The sequence below is a fragment of the Syngnathoides biaculeatus genome, chromosome 16 (assembly GCF_019802595.1).
Source record: "Syngnathoides biaculeatus isolate LvHL_M chromosome 16, ASM1980259v1, whole genome shotgun sequence".
In the NCBI taxonomy this organism is placed as follows: domain Eukaryota; kingdom Metazoa; phylum Chordata; class Actinopteri; order Syngnathiformes; family Syngnathidae; genus Syngnathoides; species Syngnathoides biaculeatus.
The window spans coordinates 17,981,332-18,005,881 of NC_084655.1; the positions used below are offsets into that span (position 1 = coordinate 17,981,332).

At 43.7% G+C, this 24,550-nt stretch overlaps 1 protein-coding gene across 9 annotated transcripts in view; it reads left to right on the forward strand.

The window, feature by feature from the left end:
• The window catches only part of ppp1r1b (protein phosphatase 1, regulatory (inhibitor) subunit 1B), a 50,833-nt gene extending 28,311 nt beyond the window's left edge, over positions 1–22,522 (forward strand). For 3 of the 9 annotated variants that reach the window (XM_061846694.1, XM_061846693.1, XM_061846695.1), the window contains exons 3-8: positions 1,598–1,734; positions 3,926–4,274; positions 17,278–17,367; positions 18,132–18,207; positions 20,174–20,278; positions 22,008–22,522. In XM_061846694.1, the coding sequence (XP_061702678.1) occupies positions 4,167–4,274; positions 17,278–17,367; positions 18,132–18,207; positions 20,174–20,278; positions 22,008–22,183 (555 nt within the window). In that variant the 5' untranslated portion in view covers positions 1,598–1,734; positions 3,926–4,166 and the 3' untranslated portion in view covers positions 22,184–22,522. Of the gene's footprint in view, positions 1–1,597; positions 1,735–3,925; positions 4,275–15,564; positions 15,799–17,277; positions 17,368–18,131; positions 18,208–20,173; positions 20,279–22,007 lie in introns of those variants that run through there. The other 6 variants (XM_061846698.1, XM_061846696.1, XM_061846699.1 and 3 more) reach the window with 6 other exon arrangements.
• The last annotated feature ends 2,028 nt before the right edge of the window (positions 22,523–24,550 follow it).

Genomic DNA, 24,550 nt, shown 5'->3' on the forward strand with positions numbered 1-24,550 from the left:
GGTTTTTTTTTTTTTTTTGGGGGGGGGGGGGGGGGTATCAAGATGGCGGATGGCGACTTGAGTTTTGGTGGCCAATGAGCTATCCAGTCTTTTTTTTTTTTTTTTTTTTTTTTAGATCAGTGATCTAAATCGAGATGTCTCTTCAATATAGTGTACTACCTCGACAAGGAGCTACCACAAGATGGTGCCAAAGTCCTTTTTAATCCAAAAGCAGAAGAGTACAAGCTTTCTATCACACAGGGTTTTGGCGCCACCTTGTGGCATCTCAGGGCGCCACAGATTGTGAAATAGAAAAATAATGATTCAGCAAGTTTTTTCAGCAAATATTGGAGGATTGGTAAAAATAAATAAATGTAATCAGTGAATGGGGTAATTCACGATTTTCTATGGGTATTATTTCCTATGGGAAGAATCAATTGTAGATTCTTGGATGTTTTTCACAAAGTGCGTTTACCACGTGTACAAACTGACCCAGCAATCACCCACAGAGCTGCAAAGCAGATGGCACAGAGTATCCCAGGAGTACAACATATCAGGATCAGGATTTGTCTCCCCCGAAAAAACCCAAAAAATAAACAGAACCTATCATCAGAATTAAGGATGGGGGGGGGGGAGGCGCAGATTTACTGGTGCCCTCAATCTGATTTCCTGCTCGCGTAATCCACGCAGACATGAGCCTCGCATTGTCATCATTTTCTTCGTGCCGGTTCAAAGTTAGTTAAAGTCTGCCGTTGTGGCCTTCGGGCCTGATTGTTCTCCCCGAGATTTATGCCCCAGCTCTTGCTTCTCAATAAACGCAATCTTGGATCATATTTCCACTTTTGATGGATTTATAAGGAGTTCACCAAGTGCAATTCGTCGCCGAAGGGATACTTTGGAGTGAGATTAATCGTCTCGCCGTATTCCTGGAACCTCTGACGAGACTCCTTTGTGTCTGGATTTCATCAGATATGCGCCCCTGCTCCAGTAGACAACAATTAATCACCGAGCGTATTGTATGCTTAAGGGAGAAAAAAAAAAAAAACAAAAAACGATGCACCTCATATAGTCAATAAAATGACAGCAAATTGAATGGAAAAGTCCTGTGAGGGAAAAGAAATTGACAGCAGAAAAACCTTTCACGCTTTCATAACGAATGTGTTTATCAACTGGAATCAAGTTGTTTACTGCCACAGACGTATGTACTCGAGTATCGCTGTCGCGTTGATTTAGATTTGAGGTCAGCACAGTTTTTGAGGAGAAGATAAAGATTAGGAGTGGAATCTCGAATGTTGTTTTATGAGGGAGCTAAACGGCTAGCTGAGGGCAGGAAAATAGCAAATATGTAACGTGACGTCACTATTTGAGTGGTTAATGTCCACATTAAAGCTGACCTAACGGCCTTAGTGGCTTTTTAATTCGTTTGATTTAATGTTGCGCATGTTTTTGCAGAACTGACGCGACTAAGTTGTTAAATTGTACCGTCTCCGTTTCGATGCGTCCAGTTGAAAGCGCGTTATTGGACAAATAAGCGACATCGCGAGGTGTCGCCTGCGGCTCCGCGGCCTCTGCGGTCTCTGACACGTTCCTCATGATTTTATTTATTTTTCTTCCTCAGAATGGCTGCCAAACTCACAGCGAGTTATGCAACGACGCTGGCGCGAATTCACAGAGAGCAGTTTAAACTCCTTGGAATATTCCAACAGCTGCTCGGTTGTCCAGCTTCCATCTTCATCCGTCAAAAATGGTGAGATGGTGAGTGATGGACGGGAATGAGGGGGTAAGTGCGTGTGGGGGGTTGCACAGGACTGGAGGAGCTTTGAAGAAATGTTTTTTTTTTTTAAATTAAACTACAGCGAAGAAAATAAGTATTTGAACACCCTGCTATATTGCAAGTTCTCCCACTTAGGAATCAATGAGGGGTCTGAAATTTTCGTTGTAGGTTCATGTTCACCGTGAGAGAGATCATCTAATATGTATGTGTGTATCTGTATGATTTTTTTAACGATTTATTTGTGTGATACAGTTGCAAATAAGTATTTGAACACCTGTCTATCAGCTCGAATTCTGACCCACAAAGACCCGTTAGTACACCTTTAAAGGTCCACCTCCACTCCATGTATGATCCTGATTCAGGTGCACCTGTGCGAGGTCGTTAGCTGCATAAAGACACCTGTCCATCCCATGCAAGCAGTAAGACTCAAACTTGTAGCATGGTCAAGACTAAAGAGCTGTCCAAATTCACCAGAGACAAAATTGTACAACTCCAAACGACTGGAAAGTGCCAAGCAGCTTGGTGTAAAAAGGTCCACTATTGGACCAATCAGCAGAAAATGGAAGAAGCTAAACATGACGGAGTGGAGCCCCATGCAAGATATCACCTCGTGGGGTCTCGATGATCCTTAGAAAGGTCAGGAGTCAGCCCAGGACTTACACGACAGGACTTGGTCAAGGACCTGAAAGGAGCTGGGACCACCATTTCCAAGGTGACTGTTGGTAATACACTAAGACGTCATGGCTTGAAGTCATGCGTGGCACACTTCCAGTTCCCCTGCTTAAACCGGCACATGTCAAGGTCCGTCTTAAGTTTGCCAATGACCATTTGGATGAGTCATGGGAGAAGGTTTTGTGGTCAGATGAGACCAAAGTGGAACTTTTTGGTCATAATTCCGCTAACCATGTTTGGAGGAAGACTAATGACGAGTTCCATCCCCAGAACACCATCCCTTCAGTGAAGCATGGGGGTGGTAGCATCATGCTTTGGGGGTGTTTTGTGAGATTTTGGGGAACAACCTCTTTCCCTCAGTCAGAGCATTGAAGATGGGTCGTGGCTGGGTCTTCCAAAATGACAATGACCCAAATGGCACACAGCCAGGAAAACCAAGGAGTGGCTCCGTAAGAAGCGTATCAAGGTTCTGGCGTGGCCTAGCCAGTCTCCAGACCTAAACCCAATAGAAAATCTTTGGAGGGAGCTGAAACTCCGTGTTTCTCACCAACAACCCAGAAACCCGTCTGATCCAGAGAAGATCTGTGTGGAGGAGTGGGCCAAAATCCCTCCTGCAGTGTTTGCAAACCTGGAGAACAACTACAGGAAACGTTTGACCTCTGTAATTGCAAACAAAGGCTACATTACATACATTACATTATGATTTCTGGATTTTTCTTTTTAGATTATGTCTCCCACAGCGGACATGCACCTACGGTGAAAATTTCAGACCCCTCCATGATTTCTAAGTGGGAGAACTTGCAATACAGCAGGGTGTTCAAATACTTATTTTCCTCACCGTATGTATGTTTTGAGGTGGAACTTTGTGTAAAATCTTTGCGCACTGCTTCTGTAAAACCTTTATTTTTTTTGCATTTTTCATTTTCGTGGGAGTTATACTTGCGGGCTAATTTCCGGCAAGTCACCAAAAATAGGCACATCTGCAGGCGAACGTTCCACATGGACGCACGAACCGCGCACAAACCGAAGCATTGTTTGTGACCTGCGGCAATATTTCAAGGCGGATTTCGTTCATCGATGAGGGTCGTTTGCAAACGGTGGCGCCGCTCTATTTTTAATATTTCCTTACCGCTGAGGCAGACAATTTCCTGTTTAATCCCGCGTCCGTTGCCTACTTGTGGCTTCAACTTCAAGATCTGCTTACGTGAACCACATTCAAAGTTTAGAGAAGAGGAATCTGATGATGTCGCTGTCCCCTCTGTTCCCTTCACTTGTTTATCTCCTTTCCCACAGACCCCCCCCCCCCCCTCAGCCCCCCTTCGGCTCCAATCTCTCATTCACAAAGAGAGGCCAAAAGAGGCTCAAGTGACGTGATGAGATTAGTTTTTATAACCCCCCCCCTGTCCTCGTCATCACTCTCTGATCACAAATCCACTTCAGCTCAGATAGAAAGGGAAAAACTCGTCTCTCCTCTCTCTAATTTTCTCCTCCCCCTTGCAGGCCACCCAGGGTTTGATCCCTCCTCCCCCTCCGCATTCAGCCTCACGCGAGGACGAGCCGACGGACCGAGCGCCGCCCGCTTCTGCTCCCGCGGCACAGACTGAGCGGAGAAGGGGGCGTGGGGGGGGACGGCAGCGGACTTTTGAGCAACCGGCGGAGTTCTCCGGTCTGCACCCTCCGCCGCGGGGGAGACGAGCGTCGAGGATCAGTACCGGGGCCCTCCGGGAAAGAGCAGGGAGCCATGGAGCCCTCCGCGTCGACCGAGGTGGAGCCCAAGGAGCGGAGGAAGATCCAGTTCGCCGTCCCGACCGCCGCGGCCACCAACCTGGACCCCCGGCAAGTTGAGATGGTGCGTGAATGATATTGTTTAAGAAGCGTATTCAAATATTTCACAGGAGTTTCTTAACTTTCGGTCTGCTTTCAATTCGGTTTGTCGCTGTTGAGAAACGATGGTGACATTTCCCTCTCTCTGCTTCCTCATGAGATTACTGTCTCATCTTGACTTTTGTTTTTTCTTTCACTTTTACATCCCCCATCATAATCTTCTCCAGTGCGCTCAACCCAAAACATTTCGCGCACGCCGTTAATGAGTATTTCTTCTACTTTGATCTCGCGCCGTCCTCACACCCCCAAAAGGTCAGTGGCCGTCAAGTGCACTCCAAAGCAACAGGTGGCGCACTCGCACTTTTCAACTCATTCACTGCCAGCAATTTTTTTTTTTAGTGTTCCCCATTTTGCCAACCATTTTGGAACATGTTTACTGATCTTCTAAGACCCACAAAATATTATAAATTAATAAATAAATAAATAGATAAATTAATAAAATACATATTCTGTGGCAAGATGAGAATCAAACCTACCAAAAAAAAAAAAAAGAGTATACAGTGGTACCTCGGTTTTCGAACGTCTCTGTTTTCATACAAATTGGTTTTCAAACGAAATTTTTCTTTGGTTTTCAAACAAAAATCGTTATTCGAACGCCCCGACCGACTGACCCACGAAGATTTGTTATTGTGCTTTCGGACGCACCCCCGAAAAACACGGAAACGACGTAACGCGGACGTGTCCGGTAGTGACTTTTTTTTCTTTCAATTGAGCAACATGATCATGGCTCCAAAGAAGGCGAGTGGAACTGCTGGTGCTGAAAAAAAAGGAAACCGGTGCGTAAAACTGTTGACTTCGAGAAGGATTCGATAGCCGAGCACGAATCTGGCGAGCATGTAGTTGAGCTATCGAAGAAGTATGGCATGGCGAAATCGACGATCGGCACCGTTCTGAAACACAAGGATGCCCTCAACGCAAAGCAGCAACTGCGTTGACCAAACAGAGGCCACGGAGCTCGGAGGAAGTCGAAAAGTTGCTTCTTATTTTCGTGAACGCGCAGCCGTTAGCTGGGGATAGTTTTGGCGAGGAAGGGGCCTGCTGGAGGAGCATCGCGTAGAGCTCACAACCGAAGAACTCCTGCACCTTCGGGAGGAGCAGAAGAAGACGTTGGAGGAAGAGATGAACCGAAAACGTCTAAACGGTACGACAGCCATCATTTTGTAGAACTCCATCACCCGAACAAAGCAGAATGTCGCAGAACCCCGCAAAATTTCAATGACGTTGTTACGAGCCACCTCAGGAAGGTGCTCAAAGGACGCCGGAAACAGTCGACATTAGATTTTTTCTTTGTTAAAAATGGGCAAGTCACCCCCACCGAAGACATTGGAAACAATTGTTTTGCATTGCTTGTTTCTTTTGTTCCATGAACCCGACGTCTAGTTGGAAGTAAATTTTTTTGTACATGTTATGTACTTTCTGTGCAAATAAAAAACAATTTGTCTGTCCCCCGCCCCTCCATTATTGCTTGTTTAAAGTTGTTTGTTAATAAAAAAAAAAAAGGTTTACGAAGCCGGGGGCTAAATCGCTACAGATGCGGCAATGCACTCCCAGCCTAGCGTACTCTACTTCTAAAGCATACATTTTAAGCAAAAAATAGATTTATTAAACGATTTATTGATATAAAGTATATAAACTATACATGTATTTCTACTGTGCAGTTTATTATCAGGAAAAGGTAAAAAAAAACCATTTTTTCGGCTTGGAACGCATTATTTCATTTTCCATTCATTGTAATGGGAAAACGCGCTTCGGTTTTTTTACGTTTCACTTTTCAACCGGCCTCCTGGAACGGATCCTGGTCAAGAACAGAGGCACCACTGTACTCTCTTTCTTAACCTCCCAAATAGTTTTGTTTCTATCTTTATCCGCTCTGTAGTCATCTGAAGAAGAACAAGTCGGTTCCATCAATGAGCAGATATTATACGGTGGTGTTGGAACCGCACGGTTGGACGTTGGCAAGGCCCAACTTCCCATCCTTTTCCGAATGAGAACCTTTTTGTTTTCCCCTCCTAAAACCGAGCTGCCCGGTCGCCATGGAGACGGGCCGGACAACAATGTCGCTCCGGGCTACCCTCTTGGCGGACATCTGAAAAGGTCGATTCTAATGGACGGCTCGTCTGTTTGCGCCAGAACTCTCGCCCCGTTTGTACTTCACGCTCGATTTGGAACACCCGCAGAAAATAGTAACGCTCACTTTTGATCGGTAGGGAGGTGTTAGTGTCGACGAAGTAGTAATACTTTGAACGTGAACAAAAATTAAACAAAATTTTAATGAGAACAACAGACACTTCAAGCACGTTGAGCAACGTGACTGGAAGCAACTTGATTGGACAACAGCCACCCCCCCCAAAAAAAAAGTTGGTGCTTCCCACTAAGTGATTGAGTACTGCACCCTGCATTGTCTTTTAAGCTCCATGTACAATATTCTGAACTGAAATATTTTTTGATTGAACCGCAAAGCATGGCCAGATTGTCAAGGAAGAAGGTGATTGGCTTGAGAACAGGAAATGACTCAAATGTATTTTGGGTGAACACTCATGTGTACGTTTGATTGGGTTAGGGTTCATGTTACGATGAAATATTGCGATGCCTTTCACCAGTGCAGATTTTTTTTTTCTTAAACAAAACCTGCGGTTGGCCGTTGGCCGCTAATGAAACCAAATGCCGATCTGCGGGTGCGCGGTCGATTTTGGCCACGTTGTGCCGCATGTGGCGGGGCCCGACGTCCGCCCACCCGCCGTTCACTTTTTCTGTGCTAAACGTCAAGTGGCGACCTTTGAGGCCAGCCCTGTTTGTGGGTAAACACGAGAGGTCTGGTGAACTGTCAACACACACCTGCACACGGCACATCTTGATGGGTTGCCGCAAAGCATGCTGGGAGAGAGGCGCCAGATCCTCTGGTGAAACAACACCATCAATGAACCTTTTTTTTTTTTTTTAAGTTTAAGAGCTCATAGACCTAAAATAATAGTACCGTAATTCCCCGCCTACAGAGCGCACCTGCTTCTAAGCTAGCGTTAGCGCCGCCCTAGCGTTAAACTCTTTCTGTGTACTGAGGCTTACAACCAGGTGAGCTAATGGTAGCGCCGTGCTAACGTTAGCGCCGCGCTAACGCTAGCAGGCTTGAAAGTGTGTGAAAAAAGTCGCGGCTTGTAGGTCGGAAATTACGGTACTTATATCTAGTACAGCATGACTTTAGTGCAGGCAGTGCGGGTTCAGTTCCCTTAAGTCTGTGACTGGTTCTCCTCGTCTATACGTGCTTTGTGACTGATCCCGATTGAAGCTCAAAGTCAGCTCGGATGGGGTCCAACTCCTCGCGACCCTCTGAGGGACGAGCGGTATAAAAGATGGATGCTTTTTGTATTTTACATTCAGGAACATAACCAACTGAGCTTCATCTTTTGTACATCCCCCCAACAAGGAATTGAGTTTTGGGCTTTGCATATTTCCGCAGTATATTTGTGTATTTTGCAAAATTAAAAGGTAAATTGGAAGACACAAAAGCACGCAAAATTTTGATGGAGAGGCATTTAATTATGTCACCCAATTTTGAGATCCCTGCGATTGACTGGCAACCAGTTCAGGGTGTGCCCCGCCTCGTGCCCGTTGACAGCTGGGATAGGCTCCATCACTCCCTGCGACCCTCGTGAGGATAAGCGGCTAAGAAAATGGATGGATTACACAAGAAGAAACAATCCTTTTTATGCTTTTTTTTTTATTCATCATTTAGCAACACCATTACGTAAAACCTTCAAGGTCTGTCACGATTAAATCTTTTGAGAATTGATTACCCCATAAATATTTCAACGAGTACTTGAATAATCACCCTCCGCTTACCTGTCCATCCATCCATCCGTCCATTTTCTGTACCGCTTATCCTCACTAGGGTCGCGGCTATTTTGGAACCTATCCCACCTATCTTCAGACATGACGTGGGGTATACCTTGAACTTGTCGCCACCCATATCGCAGGCCCTCATCTTAGAAAAAAATATATAAATCATAAAATAATAATAATCATCATTAAACATGGACTACAAACATATTTCATTCTGATTTCTTCAGTGTGGACTTCTATTCTTAAACTACATAAATTGGTACTGAATTTATGCTATAAAATGTACAGGATTGCAAACTTTCTTTAATTAGCATCAACGCGCTATCGATTACCAATTTAGGAGAAACAAAAACGTTAACTACCAATCAGGTCACTCATACATATATAATTATATTTATATTGAACATGTCTTAAAAGTCTTAAAAATGACTTCCAGATGAGAATCTGCACGTGGTCCGAAGGTTTACGACGGAGTTCTGTTGTTCCCATGACGGTGATGTAACCCAAATTTTTATCCATGTCTGAACACTAATCTACACCAAGGCAGTTATGGAGTAATAATTCACGTTGTTTATTCTTCTAATCCATAAATACAAACAATGAAATGGAAAAACTTTCAGTGGGACGGTAACTCAGAATGTTGTTTTGTACCCGGTGACGACATATTTTAATCTCTATGAGCAAACAAGTTAATTGCGCACTGAAATATTGTAAACCGAATAATCGCTGTACAAATAGAAATGTAAACTGGTCCAAATTGGATTTTTCAGTCTTAGTGGAGTTCTGCACTGGCGTCTTACGACATATCTAGAAAATTCAATAAACGGACTTCCTGCTCATCTAAAAGGAGTCGATCACGCAGATGGTGTGTGATTAAAAACCTGTTTAAGGTGTAAATAGTGTAAAAAAAAAACAAACATCAATATTGAATGTGTACTGCGTGCTGATGATAGTGTACACAAGCTTGTTGAGTATATGCACGGTAACCATGGAGGCCTGGAACGCTCGCAATCATCCCCCGCGTGGCGGGATCAGAATTCGTCGAGTGCCCGAACGCTCGGCCATTAGTTCGTGACGAGAACTACGGCGACGGCCATGATGGCGAGGGGAGGGATTAAATAAGACACGGCGGATCGCACCCGGGCGACAACCGGAGATGACTTTTATCACCGAAGGTCATCACATTTGGTCCCTTTGTCGCAAATCGGGCCACTGGATCTCCGTCTATGGCAACCCAATCCGCGCCGGTCGGGATGAGCGTGCCCAGGCGTGATTGACACACAAATGGGATTGGTCATCATCTCCCCTCCCGCCACCAAAACATGACACACGCATTGTAATCTCTAGCTCCTGAATGTTTTTTTTCACATGTTCCAGTCTCAAATTACAAGCGATGCTAATACTTAGTTTTGAAGTACTCAGTTTTGACAGCACTTTTTAAAACTTGCAATTAGTTTTATTCTGTTGTTGTAATACATTTAGGTTGTGTTTAAAAAAAGTATGCTTTCATACGCAGGTGTCAAACTCGAAATCCGGCCGGGCACGTCTTTTTATGTGGCCCGCAAAGGCAAATAATATCCGTTAACTTCCATGATTCTTGCTAAAATCTGTACCAAATTTTCATGTATAAATATGATAAGGTGATTAAAGATTTGTATGGTTTTACATTCATAAGGGAGGGCAACCGTTGCTACAATGTGGCCCGGGACAAATGCGAGTTTGACACCACGGCTTGAGAGAAATACCAGAATCAAGTCTTCGCTGACTTTGGTCAAAAAGGAGGAGAAAATGCGTATGTCCAGTATGCATGTACTGCATTTATGTTGCATTTTAAATAAATAAACTGGATTTGACAAACGTAGCCATCGTGATTTTGATTATAACAAATATATAACAAAGACATGAGAACATAATAAGGAAATTAGAAAAGCATGGAAAAGCAAGGCAACGTGTCCAGCGAACATGTGAATTGTGTATTATTATTGAATTATATTATTTGAATATTTGGTGAGCGAGTACAATATACGCAGAAGACCCCAGGACGGACTCTGGACACGCCTGACCTAAATCCATCTTGACCAGTTGCTAGTTGAATGACAATCTAATGACTGTTAAGCAAGAAGGGGTGAAAATAAGTCTGAAAATACGGCCCAATCAAATCTTTGCTTCCTGTTGTTTGATTGTTGTTTTTACAGCGCTTTTAGCATATAGTTTTTAATGCTTGCAATTAATTTTTATGTGTGTTGTAATACATTTACATTGTGTTTAAAAAAAGTATGCTTTAATACGCAGGTGTCAAACTCGAGGCCCAGGGGCCAGATCTGGCCCCGCCGCGTGATTTTATGTGGCCCGCGTAGCCAAATCATGTCCATCAACTTCCATGATTTTTTTTTGTTTTTTGTTCAAATCTGTACCAAAATTTCAACTTGTCACATCATAAATGATAACATTGACTATCACAAGCATTTTTGTGTTGCCAAACAACAATACAGTAGAGCCTCGGTTCTTGATCACAAACCGATTCGTTGCGCGCCTTATGTTATTTCCTGGGGGTTTTTTTTCGGGGGTTCGTTCCAATTGACAATAACAAAGCGCGTCTTGGGTTGGTCAGCCGGTCGGGCCGCGTGCGTTCTGTTATTTCCGGGTTTTTGTTGGGGGCGTTCGAGAACCGATTTGTTCGAGAACCGAGGCTGTGCTGCAGTTGGGAAAAACCCATTACCCTTGATTTCTGATTCCAAAACTAGTTCATAAATTTCACGCGTAAATATGATGAGGCGGTGAAAGATTTTTATCCTTTCACAGCTCTGACGGCCCTGTGAGGGAAACCGCAAGTACAATGTGGCCTGTGACATAAATGAGTTTGACACCCCTGCTTTAATAGAAATATGTACGTTTATATATATATATATATATATATTTATTTATTTTTTTAATATGATCACTGCAAATGAGAGCCAACAAGAAAAAGAACATCCTGTTATGATGTGAAACTGCTTTCCCTTCATCCCGTTGTTACCTGCATCCTATTACGAGTCCGCTGGAGGGTCCTTGTATGAGATCATTGTCCCACTGGGTCTAAATAGTCTATTCAGAGATGGGGGGGCTGCGGGGGGTGTCATTGGAGAGACCCTCCAGATGCCGTACCGCGCGGCCAATCTGTTTGTTCATTTAGCCCCGAGTGGGGCCAAAGGTCACCCGAGCCGCGAGACCCTCGACATAATGAGCGTTGCTGTTTATTTGAATCAAAATGAGCGCCCGGGCCGTAACGCCGGAACAGTCGCGCTTGTAATTAGCATCGTCACAACCTTGAACGCCGCCGCGACCGGCTCGGTACGTCGTACACGGCAGCTCGCTGTTCCGTGCTCACGGAACCGTTTTGGAGGCTTAATCCTGAAAATCCTCCGGTGTCACAATGAATCCATCAGACGCGAGCACTCCAACAAGCTGTGGAAAACTTCGTTTTAACTGCGGCTTTCTGTTTTTAAAGGTACTAGCTTAACCAAGGTTGCCGCGGCTGCCCTGGAAAACAGATTACTGAGTACTTTAAAAATAACCAACCGAATTACTTTAAAGTAACATCTAGCAACTGCATAAGGCTCATTAATCAGTACATAACATATTTGTTCTCAGGCGTAATTCAAAGATGAACACAGTAACACTTTTTATGAGCTCTATACGGATATAAATCATAGCGGTAACCTCATTAAGCTTATGCAGCACTGAATTTAGCATAGTATGCTAATTTAGCACATCACAGGAAAGTATGACACTTAACTTAGCCAAATGAATTGTAAAATTGTACACACACAAAATGGTGGCGAAAATAACTATATTTGGTATTTCTGAATGTGAAATACTGCTAGCTTTGTAATTTTAATAACTGGTTCACTGTCAATATGGTAACTTATCGCTCAAATCGCTCTCCCTGTTTCCCGCTAACTAACTAGCCATGATGTCATTCAAGCTAGAGAGGAGCCTCAGAATTTCCACTTGCAACATTTGCTTGCCCCAAAAAATAAAAAAAAAAACAGACAAAAAGACAAATGATGGCTTTTTTTCCCCACAACTCTCCACCGAATAGCGGAAAGTGTAAACAATTTGACTTTTTTCGACTCGATATAGTCAAGAGTCAACTTCATTGGCGCCCTTTCTTTGGGGTACAAATCGACAGAAGTAACTAAATATATCTAAAGGGGGGAGCCAGTGACGCTACCAGTTGTTGTTTGGTGGACAGAAACAGTGGGAAACCATGGGAAGAAGCAATCTGTACGTGGTTCCATGTCCAATCGTAACTTACAGTGAAGAAAATAAGTATTTGAACACCCTGCTATATTGCAAGTTGTCCCACTTGGAAATCGTGGAGGCGTCTGAAATTTTCATCGTAGGTGCAGGTCCACTGTGAGAGAGAGAATCTAAAAAGAAAAATCCAGAAATCACATTGTATGGATTTTTTTAAATGATTTATTTGTGTGATACAGCTGCAAATAAGTATTTGAACACCTGGAAAAAAAAAAACAATGTTAATATTTGGTACAGTAGCCTTTGTTTGCGATTACAGAGGTCAAAAGTTTCCTGTGGTTGTTCACCAGGTTTGAACACACTGCAGGAGGGATTCTGGCCCACTCCTCCACACAGATCTTGTCTGGATCAGACAGGTTTTTGGGAGGAGTTTCAGCTCCCTCCAAAGATTTTCTATTGGGTTTAGGTCTAGAGACGGGCTAGGCCACGCCAGAACCTTGATATGCTTCTTGTGGAGCCACGACCCATCTTCAATGCTCTTACGGAGGGAAAGAGGTTGTTCCCCAAAATCTCACAATCCATGGCCGCGGTCATCCTCTCCTTATCGTCCTGTCCCATGTGCAGAAAAGCACCCCCAAAGCACGATGCTACCCCCCCTCCCCCCCATGCTTCACAGGAGGGATGGTGTTCTTGGGATGGAACTCATCATTCGTCTACCTCCAGGCACGGTTAAAGTTCCATTTCGGTCTCATCTGACCATAAAACTTTCTCCCATGACTCCTCTGTATAAATAAATAAATATAAAAATAAACAAATAAACCATTAAAAAATAATACATTGTGATTTCTGGATTATTCTTTTTAGATTATCTCTCTCACCGTGGAAATGCACCTACGATGAAAATTTCAGATTTTTCCATGATTTCTTAGTGGGAGGACTTGCAATATAGCAGGGTGTTCAAATACTTATTTTCGTCACTGTATCCATGTCAACATTTACTTCCCTTTGGAGTAATATAACCTTGTTTCCATGCAGTCGTACAGTTTGTTGCTCATTTTTTGGCATTCCTGTTGCAACTGCCTGCGTTTACAGCCCTTCAGCGCTGTACTGAATACGACGGAGCGTAAACAGACATAGTTTCCATGTTGCTAAAGGGTTCCCCAACGGCAGCGACAGCAATGGCGCAGGTCAACATTGTTAAATTGTTGTTGCTTTTTTTTGTACGTTCATGCTGGCGGAATGCTCCCAACGGCCGTTTGACGGCTTTTTTCTTCTGCACCACACCAAACTTTTCTTTTCTGTGCCTTAAGGACCTCGATTAAACGTTGCGTCTCGAGACATTTTTCCGTCTCGTAAAGATTTTCTCCCAAGATTCCATCGTTTGGTGTGCCCCCCCCCTTTCTCCCCTCCCTCCCTCCCTCCCTCCCTCCCGAGGCCCTCTGTGATCTAGTTTATACTGTCCTCGTGACGCCGCTTTTTATAGGCCTCCCGTCCCCTCGCTCGGGGAGCAGGCCCACATCGGCCCAGTACCTCAGCGTGTTCTGTTCCGAACCGTCAGAGCCGGGTGGGGGTGGGGGGGGGGTCATTTTGGAGGATAGAGCTGGGGGGGGGAGCGGTGGGGGCGCAGTGGGATAATGCGTGGTAATCTCCGCACCCCCACCGCTGGCGCAAATGAAGTCACATACGATTATTACGTAAGCGGGGTCGAGCGGGCCGATTTTTAACGCTCGTGAATTACTAGAGTGTGTTTGTGTCGTGCGGCCGTGTCACACCGTCGTCGCCGCCGTCACACGTATTTTGGATTCATGTTTGATTACTGGTGTGAGGCTTGGATGGAAGGGGAGGTTATGCAATGTTTTGCGCTAAGATGTGTGTAACCATCATTATCATCGTAATAATATACAGTATAGTGGAAAAAAAGATGACAAAAGGCGGCACGGTGGATCAGCAGGTAAAGCGTTGGCCTCACAGTTATGAGGACTTGGGTTCGATCCCGGGCCCTGCCTGTGTAGAGTTTGCATGTTCTCCCCGTGCCTGTGTGGTTAGGGTTTTTTTTCCGGGCACTCCGGTTTCCTCCCACATCCCAAACATTAATTGGACACTTTAAATTGCCCCTAGGTGTGATTGTGAGTATGGCTGTTTGTCTCCATGTGCCCTGCGATTGGCTGGCGACCAGTTCAGGGTGCCCGTTGGCAACTGGGGTAGGCTCCAGCACTCCCCTTGACCCTTGTGAGGATAAGCAGCTAAAAAATGAATGGATGGATTACAAACGTGAATTAAATGTTGATAAATAGACTAATCCTACATTGCGCTAATAATATATTGTAAACATATTTTTAGGGAATTGCATTTTTATTTCTTGCTTTTGTTTTATTTTTGTTTATATATATTTATGTATATATATATCTATTGCATTTTTAAATAGTTTTCCAAGACTTTCAGGGGATTCTTTCACCAAAAATTGTAAAAATCCATTTTCCACCCAATTTCAGCCTATAATAATTAATAAAATTCCAATTTTTTCTAGTCTTTCATTCAAGCAGTTTGACTTGGTGTGTTGTCAAATAAGACATTTGCAAACTTCTGCTTTAATTTTGGAAAACAGGAATCAACATTTTTGCCAATTTTCTGATCTGTTATGGAGCAAACCAGTAACCAAATCATAATCGGTATGTGTGGTGCATCTTCTGCGCTGTCAGTGTGAAATAATATATCATTGTTTTATTTTTGATAAAGGGATGGAATTTAAAAAAAAATTGATTCACTGATTAATCAAAAATAATTTAAAAATGATTAAAAAGCATTATTTGCAATCCTAATTATATTTGTAATTATGTAGTTTTAGATTTTATTAATTTCTGCAGCTCCCTCAAAAAATTATGATAAATACTACAATGAAAAGTAAAAATAATACTAAAAATTAAAAATTAAATAATTATTAAATAAATGCATTGAGATCAAATATATTTGAAATGACCAATAAATGCATTTGCAATGCATTTCTTTCTATATAATTATCATATAAGTGTCATTTAAAGAAAATTGGTCTACCTATTGGTATTTGTTTACTGCATTTATTTCTACTTATGTATAAATTTTCAAATCTTTTTATTATGATTAACGTCCGTATAAAGTAGACAACGTTTAGCCTCTGCCCGCTCCCACGGGCCCCTGTCTGAACCGCCTCGGGCTGCAATGGAAGGACGGTCGCGGGTGTGGGTCGCCACGGAGCCCCTGGCGTGGTTCACCTTGCCGGGGGGGGTGGATGTGACGACGGGGGGGCTTCCTTTGGAACGGGTGTGGTCAGAAGGAAGCCGGTTTGATTATCGCTGGCCGTGAGGAGAAAAAGGACAGGAAACACACACACGTGTCAAATATGAACTGGAAGGAGATCCAGGGATGAAGTCGGGATGGTAAACAGGAAGTGTGAGGCCACAGGATTGCGTGTCGCGTCACTAATGGGGAAGGAGTCCGCACCGGATTGTGTGTCCTTGTTGTCGCGCGTCGCACTTCCACCGCGCGGCCTTTGCTTTGGCAACACACCCGCCCGCTGCTTTCCCTCCCGCTTGGCTCGCTTGGCGTCACGAGGTGCACGCACGCATGTCCGTGTCGTGGCCAGGGTTGGTCGGCTGGCTCGCGCGCCGTCCTCCGTTGAGCCCGTGCCTCCTCGCCGTCTCACTGAAGCCAACGCGTTTCCTGGAGGGGGCGACCTCAGTCGTCCGGGGAATGCTAAGCTACGCTAGCTGACAAATCAAGTGGAAAATGGATGTTCAAGACCCTGTGAAGTCAATTCATAGATTTGTCTTCGCACGTTGTTATGCGTGTTTGAAGATAATTCCTGAAAATTTGCAAAAATTAAAAATATGTTGTACTTAATTGTCAGATAGTTCACTGATGTGTCCACCTTCGAGCGCCTTGTTGTCTGTCGTGACTGGGGGCACGTCACACAGAGGCCAAAGTGTGGGGAGGATGGATTTCTAAAAAAAAATGTTTTTTTTATTAACTCCAACTTGGCAACTAGGATGTGGATCAGGACTTTGGGCTGGCACGGTTGCTTTTGGGCCGCTCGTTGGCGTGGGGTGGAAATGCCACGCGACGAGCCGTTGGGATTATGTCCAACCGCCAGAGACTTTAAGCGGATATCGTTTGATTTTTCATGATTTTGAAGCCCTTGTTTTATATATTTGGTGATTATTTTTTTCAACATTCAAATTTAGCAGGGTTAACAACACCTTTGTCTGGTAAATTTAGAAGATGTTTTTTTTCACTGTGCAGGGGCTTTAAACTACGGCATCAATTAACAATTGGTTTAATACTAATTAATAATTATAATAATTTGGGGGATTACGATAATTGAATCTGATGGAAAAAAAAAACTTCCATAATTTTTCCAAAACAGTACATTGGTTCAAATTATGATTTCAAATGTCAGAAAATAGTCCAAATTGTTTTTATCCAAAGTAAAATGGCTCATTAAGTGTTTTTGAAACACCCAAAAAAAAAATCAGTCCGCTTTATTATTATAATACTTGTTAATTTTTTTTTATTTATTATTGTAATCATTGTTTAACTGCAGTTTTAAAGGCTGAGAATTTGGACAATTTTAAGTTAACAAGATCTCTAAACAATCACTTGACCAAAATCTTCCTCAGTTAATTTGATAATTGATTATTTTTTATTTGACTGTTGCACTTGTATTCGAAACTTATGCCAAGCAAGTGGCGGATAGACTCATGATTCACTAATTGCCTAAGTTGAAAAAGTCACTGAACAAATTGTTCAAAAATAATAGTAATAAAGATAGACTTTTGATTTTTATTGTATAATGCCATCTGATGCGGTATTTATTTGTTTATGGGGTGCGTGGGCGCGCACCTCTTCCTTGTTTGCAGATCCGGCGAAGGAGGCCGACGCCCGCCACCCTCTTCAGAGTAGCCGACCATGCGTCGCCCGAGGACGACCAGTCTAGCCATCAGGTAAAGGTGAAGTTGACCCCGTTTCATACTACACTATTGCGTATTTGAGTCTTGCTGTTACTCATCATTAAAGAATTTTTTCATTGTTTCATCTTAATTACGTTTTGTGTCACATATTTGAATACAATATGGATTTTTATTTTGCTGCATAGGGTTGAATTATTATTATTTTTTTTTTGCATGGCTGTCCTTAGGGTCGTTCATGTTTTTTTCATGAAATTGTTCATTTGCATTATTAAATTTCATTTTACATTTGTTTATTTTAATTATTATTATTATTTTTTTAATTACAGGTTGTTTGTTTTTACACTGTTATTCCTGTGCACATCTGCACATATACATTTGAATGTATTGATCTTTGACAAACATTGAAGCTATAATATAGGCGGCATGGTGGCTGGAAAGCGTTGCCCTCACAGTTCTGAGGACTCGGGTTCAATCCCGGCCCCGCCTGTGTAGTTTGCATGTTCTCCCAGTGCCTGCGTGGGTTTTCTCCAGGTACTCCGCTTTCCTCCCACATCCCAAAAACACGCAACATTAATTGGACACTCTAAATTGCCCCTAGGTGTGATTGTAAGTGCGGCTGTTTGTCTCGATGTGCTCTGCGATTGGCTGGCAACTAGTTCAGGTTGTAGTCCACCTTTCACCCGAAGCTCGCTAGGATAGGCTCCAGCACTCCCTGCAACCATTGTGAGGATAAGCGGCAAAAATACAGGGAACAGGCTTTCCACCGCTTTTATTTGTCATTTAAAAGTCTCCTTTTTGCGCAGTGGGTCGTCGGAGAGAACGGCGTCCTCAAACCAAAGCGAGTTAATCCAAACGTGTACCAGCCGCCATCACTCAAAGGTCAGTGCGAGCGCGGTTCCGTGTGTGTGTGTGTGTGTGTGTGTGTGTGTGTGTGTTTGTGTGCGTGTCAACCTTGTGTTTTTGTTCCTTTTTATTTGTTTTCTGCCACGCTTCGCAATGCCTTCAAATGTTTCTTTTTATTACGTATACACAGTATTAACTTCCCCCGCGACGGAAGGGAGGCCGGAAGGAAGGAAAGAAACAGATACTCGAAAGAAACCCATACTTGCAACCCCAACACTGGGTTTGAATCCCTAATTTCAAATTTCAGACCGTTGCCCTCACTTCAAAACACGATTTGAAACCCTAACTACAAACCCATAACCGAGGCTTGTGTATCTGTAATAAATTGTACCGTCGAGCTACTTTTAGCCCATCTTTTATATAAGGTTGGACACAGTTTTTGGAGTAAACGTGACAGCAGGTTGTGTATGTTTGTTTGACGGGAAAGGGGGCGGAGATTAGAGCGGGACAGCTGTGTGTGTGGATCATCCAGGATTACAGTCAGTTGTGTGTACAGCTGTGCAACACATACACACACAAACTCAGACACAAACACCGTGCAAATGCTTACATTAACGAAAAAAAAAATGACCCTTTTGTGCTCTTATGTATGATGTTCTATAACGAGAAGATATCTCACGCCTGCATCGTATTGTCGCCTGCGCGTGAGAGCGAGGCCGCGTGTCACGCGAAGGTTGCATAAGCGGCCTTTTACCAGAATAGGTGACCCGCCGCGGCGCCCGGGTGTACGGGACCCGGGAGAGTGAGGTGACCCAGAGGAAGCGCGAGAAGCGACGTTACGAAAGAGAGGGAAGAGTGGCGACGTAACAAACATCTTGACATCAGTGACGCGAGATAGTTCGGACGAAGGGGCAAGAGGAACTCATCAAACTCGAATTGTGCGATAAAATATACATCACGAGATGGATAAGTGAAGTAAAACCACGGATCTCCGTATTTTAATACAAGAAAAACCTCGAGTTTTTTTACTTGAAAATAATGTGTTCAACATGCAGGAATGCATAGGCAAAGGGGAGGAGCCTGATGTTGGAGCGACAGAGCACTGTTCATGTTGAATGGAAAGCACCCTGGTGGTCCTGCATCAGATGCTCCATAGCCTCCTGCCTGATGGGAGCAGATGGAAAAGAGGGTGTGCGGGATATGTTTTCTTACCTTCATTACAATTGGATGCCATAGTGAAGCCATTGACAAAAAACAGCTAAATACGCTACCAAAATCTTTGTAGGATTTTCAACAACATCGTCTCGTCCCAAAAATATGTTGATTTTGCTAATCTGGCGGCAGTAAAAAAACAGCGACCGATTCTGGAACCAATTTTCTCTTGCAAGGGAGGGTTTCGCATTCCAAACGGATACCAGCAAATATGTCTGTTAAATTCAAAGTCGATTGTTTCCAGCTCCGTTAAATCGAGCCTCTACTTTACATAATTTACAGTCGTGTTTTGTGCTTGCATTATCTGTCTTTGCGGGGTATGTGTTGAGGATTTGTTATTAACTGTGCCTGTTTTATACAGTATAATACTATTGAGGGCTGTTTTCTTGAGGAAAAAAACTTGTTAAAAACAAATTTTGGTGTAATTTTTTTGTGGGGGGCGGGTTGGGATGGAACAGATTAATTGCATTTCCATTCATTCCAATGGGGAAAGACAATTTGAGATCTGCGTGTTTTGCGATATAAGCGTAATTTTAGAATAAATTAAAACTCATGAAGCCAACCTCCACTGTCCAACTCTACCCTAACCCTGTCACTATCTTTAAAAGCAAAGTTTCGATAGAGGACTGTAAGACAAAACATCGACACGGTCAAATTTTGTTATGAGGAAACAGCGAGCTGAAGCGTGCTCAAAACAGAACGCCACACCCCCTCTTATCCTTGTGTCCTTGTGTTGGTGTACCGTCATCTCCCCGTGTATTTGTGTATCTGTGGACGTGTGCGTGCGCAGCCGTGCAGAAGATGGCCGAGGCGCACATGCAGAACTTCGGCGTCTGCCCTCCTCTGGAGGACCCTCGCGAGGGCGAGGAGGACGACGACCTCGAGAAAGCTTCTGGTGAGGAGGAGGCTCTCGACCCAGCGTTGAACCGGGCCGCCTGCGACTGTGCTGCGCGCGTTCTTGTTTCTAGTTTCTAGAAAAGGAAGAATACACCCGCGAGCGAATGCCTCGTATTGATACTCCGGGCCTCTTGGGGCCAGTATACTCGATTTTAACAATGTGAAGTTTTGCTTCCATCTCTTACGTCACGTATCCTCGAAAAACTCATAAATAGGATCATCCATAAGTTTAGCACAAGCAAATACTTCATATTAGACACTCCAGAATAGCACAAGACTCATTAGACTCTGGAGGCCAATAGAGGGCAAATTACTACCGTAATTCCTGGCCTACAGAGCGCACCTGGTTATAAGCCTCACCCCGTACATTTGGAAAGGAAATACCATTTGGTACATACATACGCCGCAGCTGCGTAAAAGCTGCAAGTGCCCACATTTAAACCGACATTAAAACACGAGATATTTACAAAGAAAGACGGCACACACAGAGTTTAACGCTAGCGACGCTGCGCTAATGCTAGCACTGAGGCAGGAGTGCTCAATGTGTTGACCAGTCGATCGCAAGGCAGTCTTGGTCAATCCCGGGATGGCGTGCCAAAAACAAAACAAAGATGTCAGCCAATTTTCCCTCTAAACTGCGATCGTGCGCAATTGTGCGTGAAACTTTCTCTAACAATGACCGCCTCTCCGCCACACTCTCTTTTTCCGAGCTTACCTTACACCAGCCCCGCTCTTAAAGACGTACACTTACAATTACAAATGTTACAGTACTTATGCAGCCCATTAATGTGTTTTATAATGACAGTGTCCACCACCGCTGGTTTAGTTCGCAACACAATCTGGGCAACGTAGAGCAAAGACGAGCTAGACATGCTGCTTATGTTTACTTTCGATATTAACGGAGAAAGTTAAAAAAAGAAATGGTGTTGTTTTAAGATGCAATGACTGTCGGAGTAAGTGAATAATCGAAGAAAAAGCGGTTATACTGGACGAGATTTTCTCTTTTCCGAGTGGGATTGATCTGGTCCGAAGCCAAAGTAGAAAGTGCAGGATGAGATGGTTAAAATTCCACCTTGGCACAAAAAGCTAATTCTATATTTTAAATATAGGAGGTAACGTAACATTAACCTTAAAACTGTTTGGAAGCATTCCCTCCCACCCCACCAACCCCCGTCATTGGTAGCTCACGAGAAGCTGACTGCTTAAAAAGTAGATCTTGGGGTAAAAAAGTCTGGGCACCCCTGTGCTAACTCTAGCTGTGCTAACCGGGCCGGTTAAGAAAAAACATACGGCAGTAACATGCTCGCGCAGCACTAAAGGCGCCAGACCGGTAAAAGTGACTTCCTCGGCACATATATTCCACCGGTCTCATTCTTACCTTTTCAGCTCGAGTGCACCCTTGCGGCCGTTAGAAAAAAATGCACAAATTCCCTGCATCGCCGCATAAACCGCAGGGTTGAAAAAAGTCCCGGCTTATAGGCCGGAAATTAGGGTATTTGTATTTGTTTTAAGGGCTGGAAAAAAGTCACCTAGCAGCTACTGTTAGCAAGTTCAGCACTAGGTAAAATTATTGACAGATAGGGTGTATTCTTTCTTTAGGTTTGTGTTTATTATCCCTCTTCTGGGTCATTTTGTGTCTCCCCCACTCCCACCCAACCCCATCCATCTCCAGGATCATCCTAAAACTAACAAAAAAAAAAGTAAAAGTACTTCTTCTCCATGCTCAGACCACCAGGAGATGGGGACCGGCGACCCGTCGGAAGCGGCTCCGGGCGCTCAGGAGACGGAAAAGATGATCCAAGCATTGCACGTGGAGGAGGAAGAGGAAGAGGAGGAGGAGGAGGAGGAAGGGGGAGAAGGCCGGGGGACGACGGGGGAGAGCAAGTCGCCGGGGAGTAACTGAGTAAACGCTCATTTGATACCAACCAACAGGACTGCGCGACCCACTCGCCTCCCTCTTGCTTGTGGAGACGAGGTCAGTGCGACTTGACGAAGCGCAGTCTAAACACCTTTTAAATCGCGACGCCAAAAACCCGCATCCTCGCGCAAAAAAACAAAAACGCGCCGGGACGTCCCATCGCAAAACGACCCCTGCCGAGCCGGTCGAAGGTTTTGAGCACTGCGGAACCCCAAAAGTCATCGACAGCGGGTACGGAACGCGTTCAGACCCCCTTCGGTTTTTCCCAGTTATACTGCAGCCATTTGCTAAAATCATTTAAGTTCTTTTTTTTTTCTTCAATGTACACACAGCATATTGTAATTTTTTTTTTTTTTTTGCAAATGTACTAAAAAAGAATAATTCAAGTACAGTTGATGGAGTCAGTGATGAATATAAATATAAATTACAAACAGTTCCCGTCGTATTATACGACGATGGGAAGAAAAGAGAACATGTAGTGATTTTTTTTTTAAATACTCCAAACTTTGTGCCGTGTAAACAGAAATGAATTAAAAACCGATCCCATTGAACAGACAAACAATTGTCTTGTCTTCCCGTTTTGTGTTTTTGATGTACAGTAATCCTTTATTTCTAAACTCTCGCGAGGTTTGTTGCCAGTAGAGGTTCAGCGGCACAATATTTCAGACCGCGGCCGTTTTGACCACACGTGCAAATACCGCCGTCTAGTGGCTACCACTAATGACAATTTATTTTCTGCAGTTGTATCCTTTCTTTTTTTGAATCAAGTCATTTACAAACAAGGAAAAACACCAATATATATATATATATATATTTTTTTTTTTCAGTAATGCACCCCCAAAAATATGTAACATTAGCACAAGGGGTGTGTTGTTGTTTTTGTAATGGACCTTTAAAGCGCGAAAAAGCTACCTCGCATGTCCTCCAAGCCGACAGTTACCAGGTCATCAAATCTTTGGGTTCCTTTTCTTCTTCTATCTTTATAACGCCACCGGGCAAGTTTGCGATTAAACGGATCATAGATAAAATCACCGTGGTTACCATCCGACTGACATTTTCCGCAAAACTCCCCTTCGCGCTTTTTGCGCTGCTGTTTGTAAAAAAAAACAAAAACTTTTGAACAATCTCACGACTGGACGGCGAGGAATTCGTATTTAGACTTTGATTTCCTCCTCTTCACTTTCTCCTCATCCACCCTTTCCTCTTCCCTTCCTCCTCCCGTCCGACGGACGCCCGAGCTCACCACCGCTCTTTTGTTTTTATGCTTTTCCATCGACTCGTTTTTAAATGTGATTGCCGGTGGTTGTTTTTAAGTGACCAACTGTTCAGAACAATGTCAGAATAAAACACTTTTTTTCCCCCGCCTTTACTGGTTTTGTCTTATTTACAGCGTCTGAAACGTATAATACAATATCATAACGATGTCCCTTGAGTCTGGACACGTGCACATTTTCAAGAAATGGAATTTTCAACAAATATTTAACAAATAAGATTCGCAATGATTATGAAGATTGATACATTTTACACTTGTCATCATTTGCAGTCTTTCTGCACACCCCGTATAGTATAATTAAATTAATCTAAATTACATTTATTTTGCATGGGACATGCAAAGTCCTCACATCTCGCTCTTCCCCTTTCACTCGTTTCATTCATACACAGATTTTGACTTACTTCTGCTAATATTTACTTCCTCCACGCGCTCCCTACTCTCGATGAAGATGTGATCTACGAACATCACGGCCCATGGGAATTCCAGTCGAACCTCATATTTCAGCATATCCGTCGTTATTGCAAAAGGAAAAGGGGCTCGGGGTGGATCCCTGATGCGCTCCCACCTCCACTTTAAATACTGACGTCACATCTACACCTTACGACTGTTTCGCTGCCCTCATACATATCCTGCAGTATTATTCTATTATATTTCTTTGCCACTCCCGATTTCCTCAGTTTCCACAGTTCCTCTGTGAATAACCTGTCATAGGCTTTCTCAATCAGACCGGCCGTTATGTACGGATTAGAGACGGTGGTGCTGAAGTGACGACAGGAAGCAGAACTTGAGGTAGCAGAAATGAAAACATTGAGGTTCTTGCTCGAAGTGAGCAGGTTGGATAGCGTTAGAAATGAGCTCATCAGAGGGACAGCCGAAGTCTTGATGTTTTGGAGACAAGGTTAGAGAGACCAGACTTCGATGGTTTGGACATGTTCAGAGGCGAGAGAGTGAGGAAATTGGTAGGAGAATGGTAAGGATGGAGCTACCAGGGAAGAGAGCGAGAGGAAGACCAAAGAAAAGATTGATGGATGTTGTGAGGGAGGACACATGATGCACGAAATAGGCTTAGATGGGTAAAG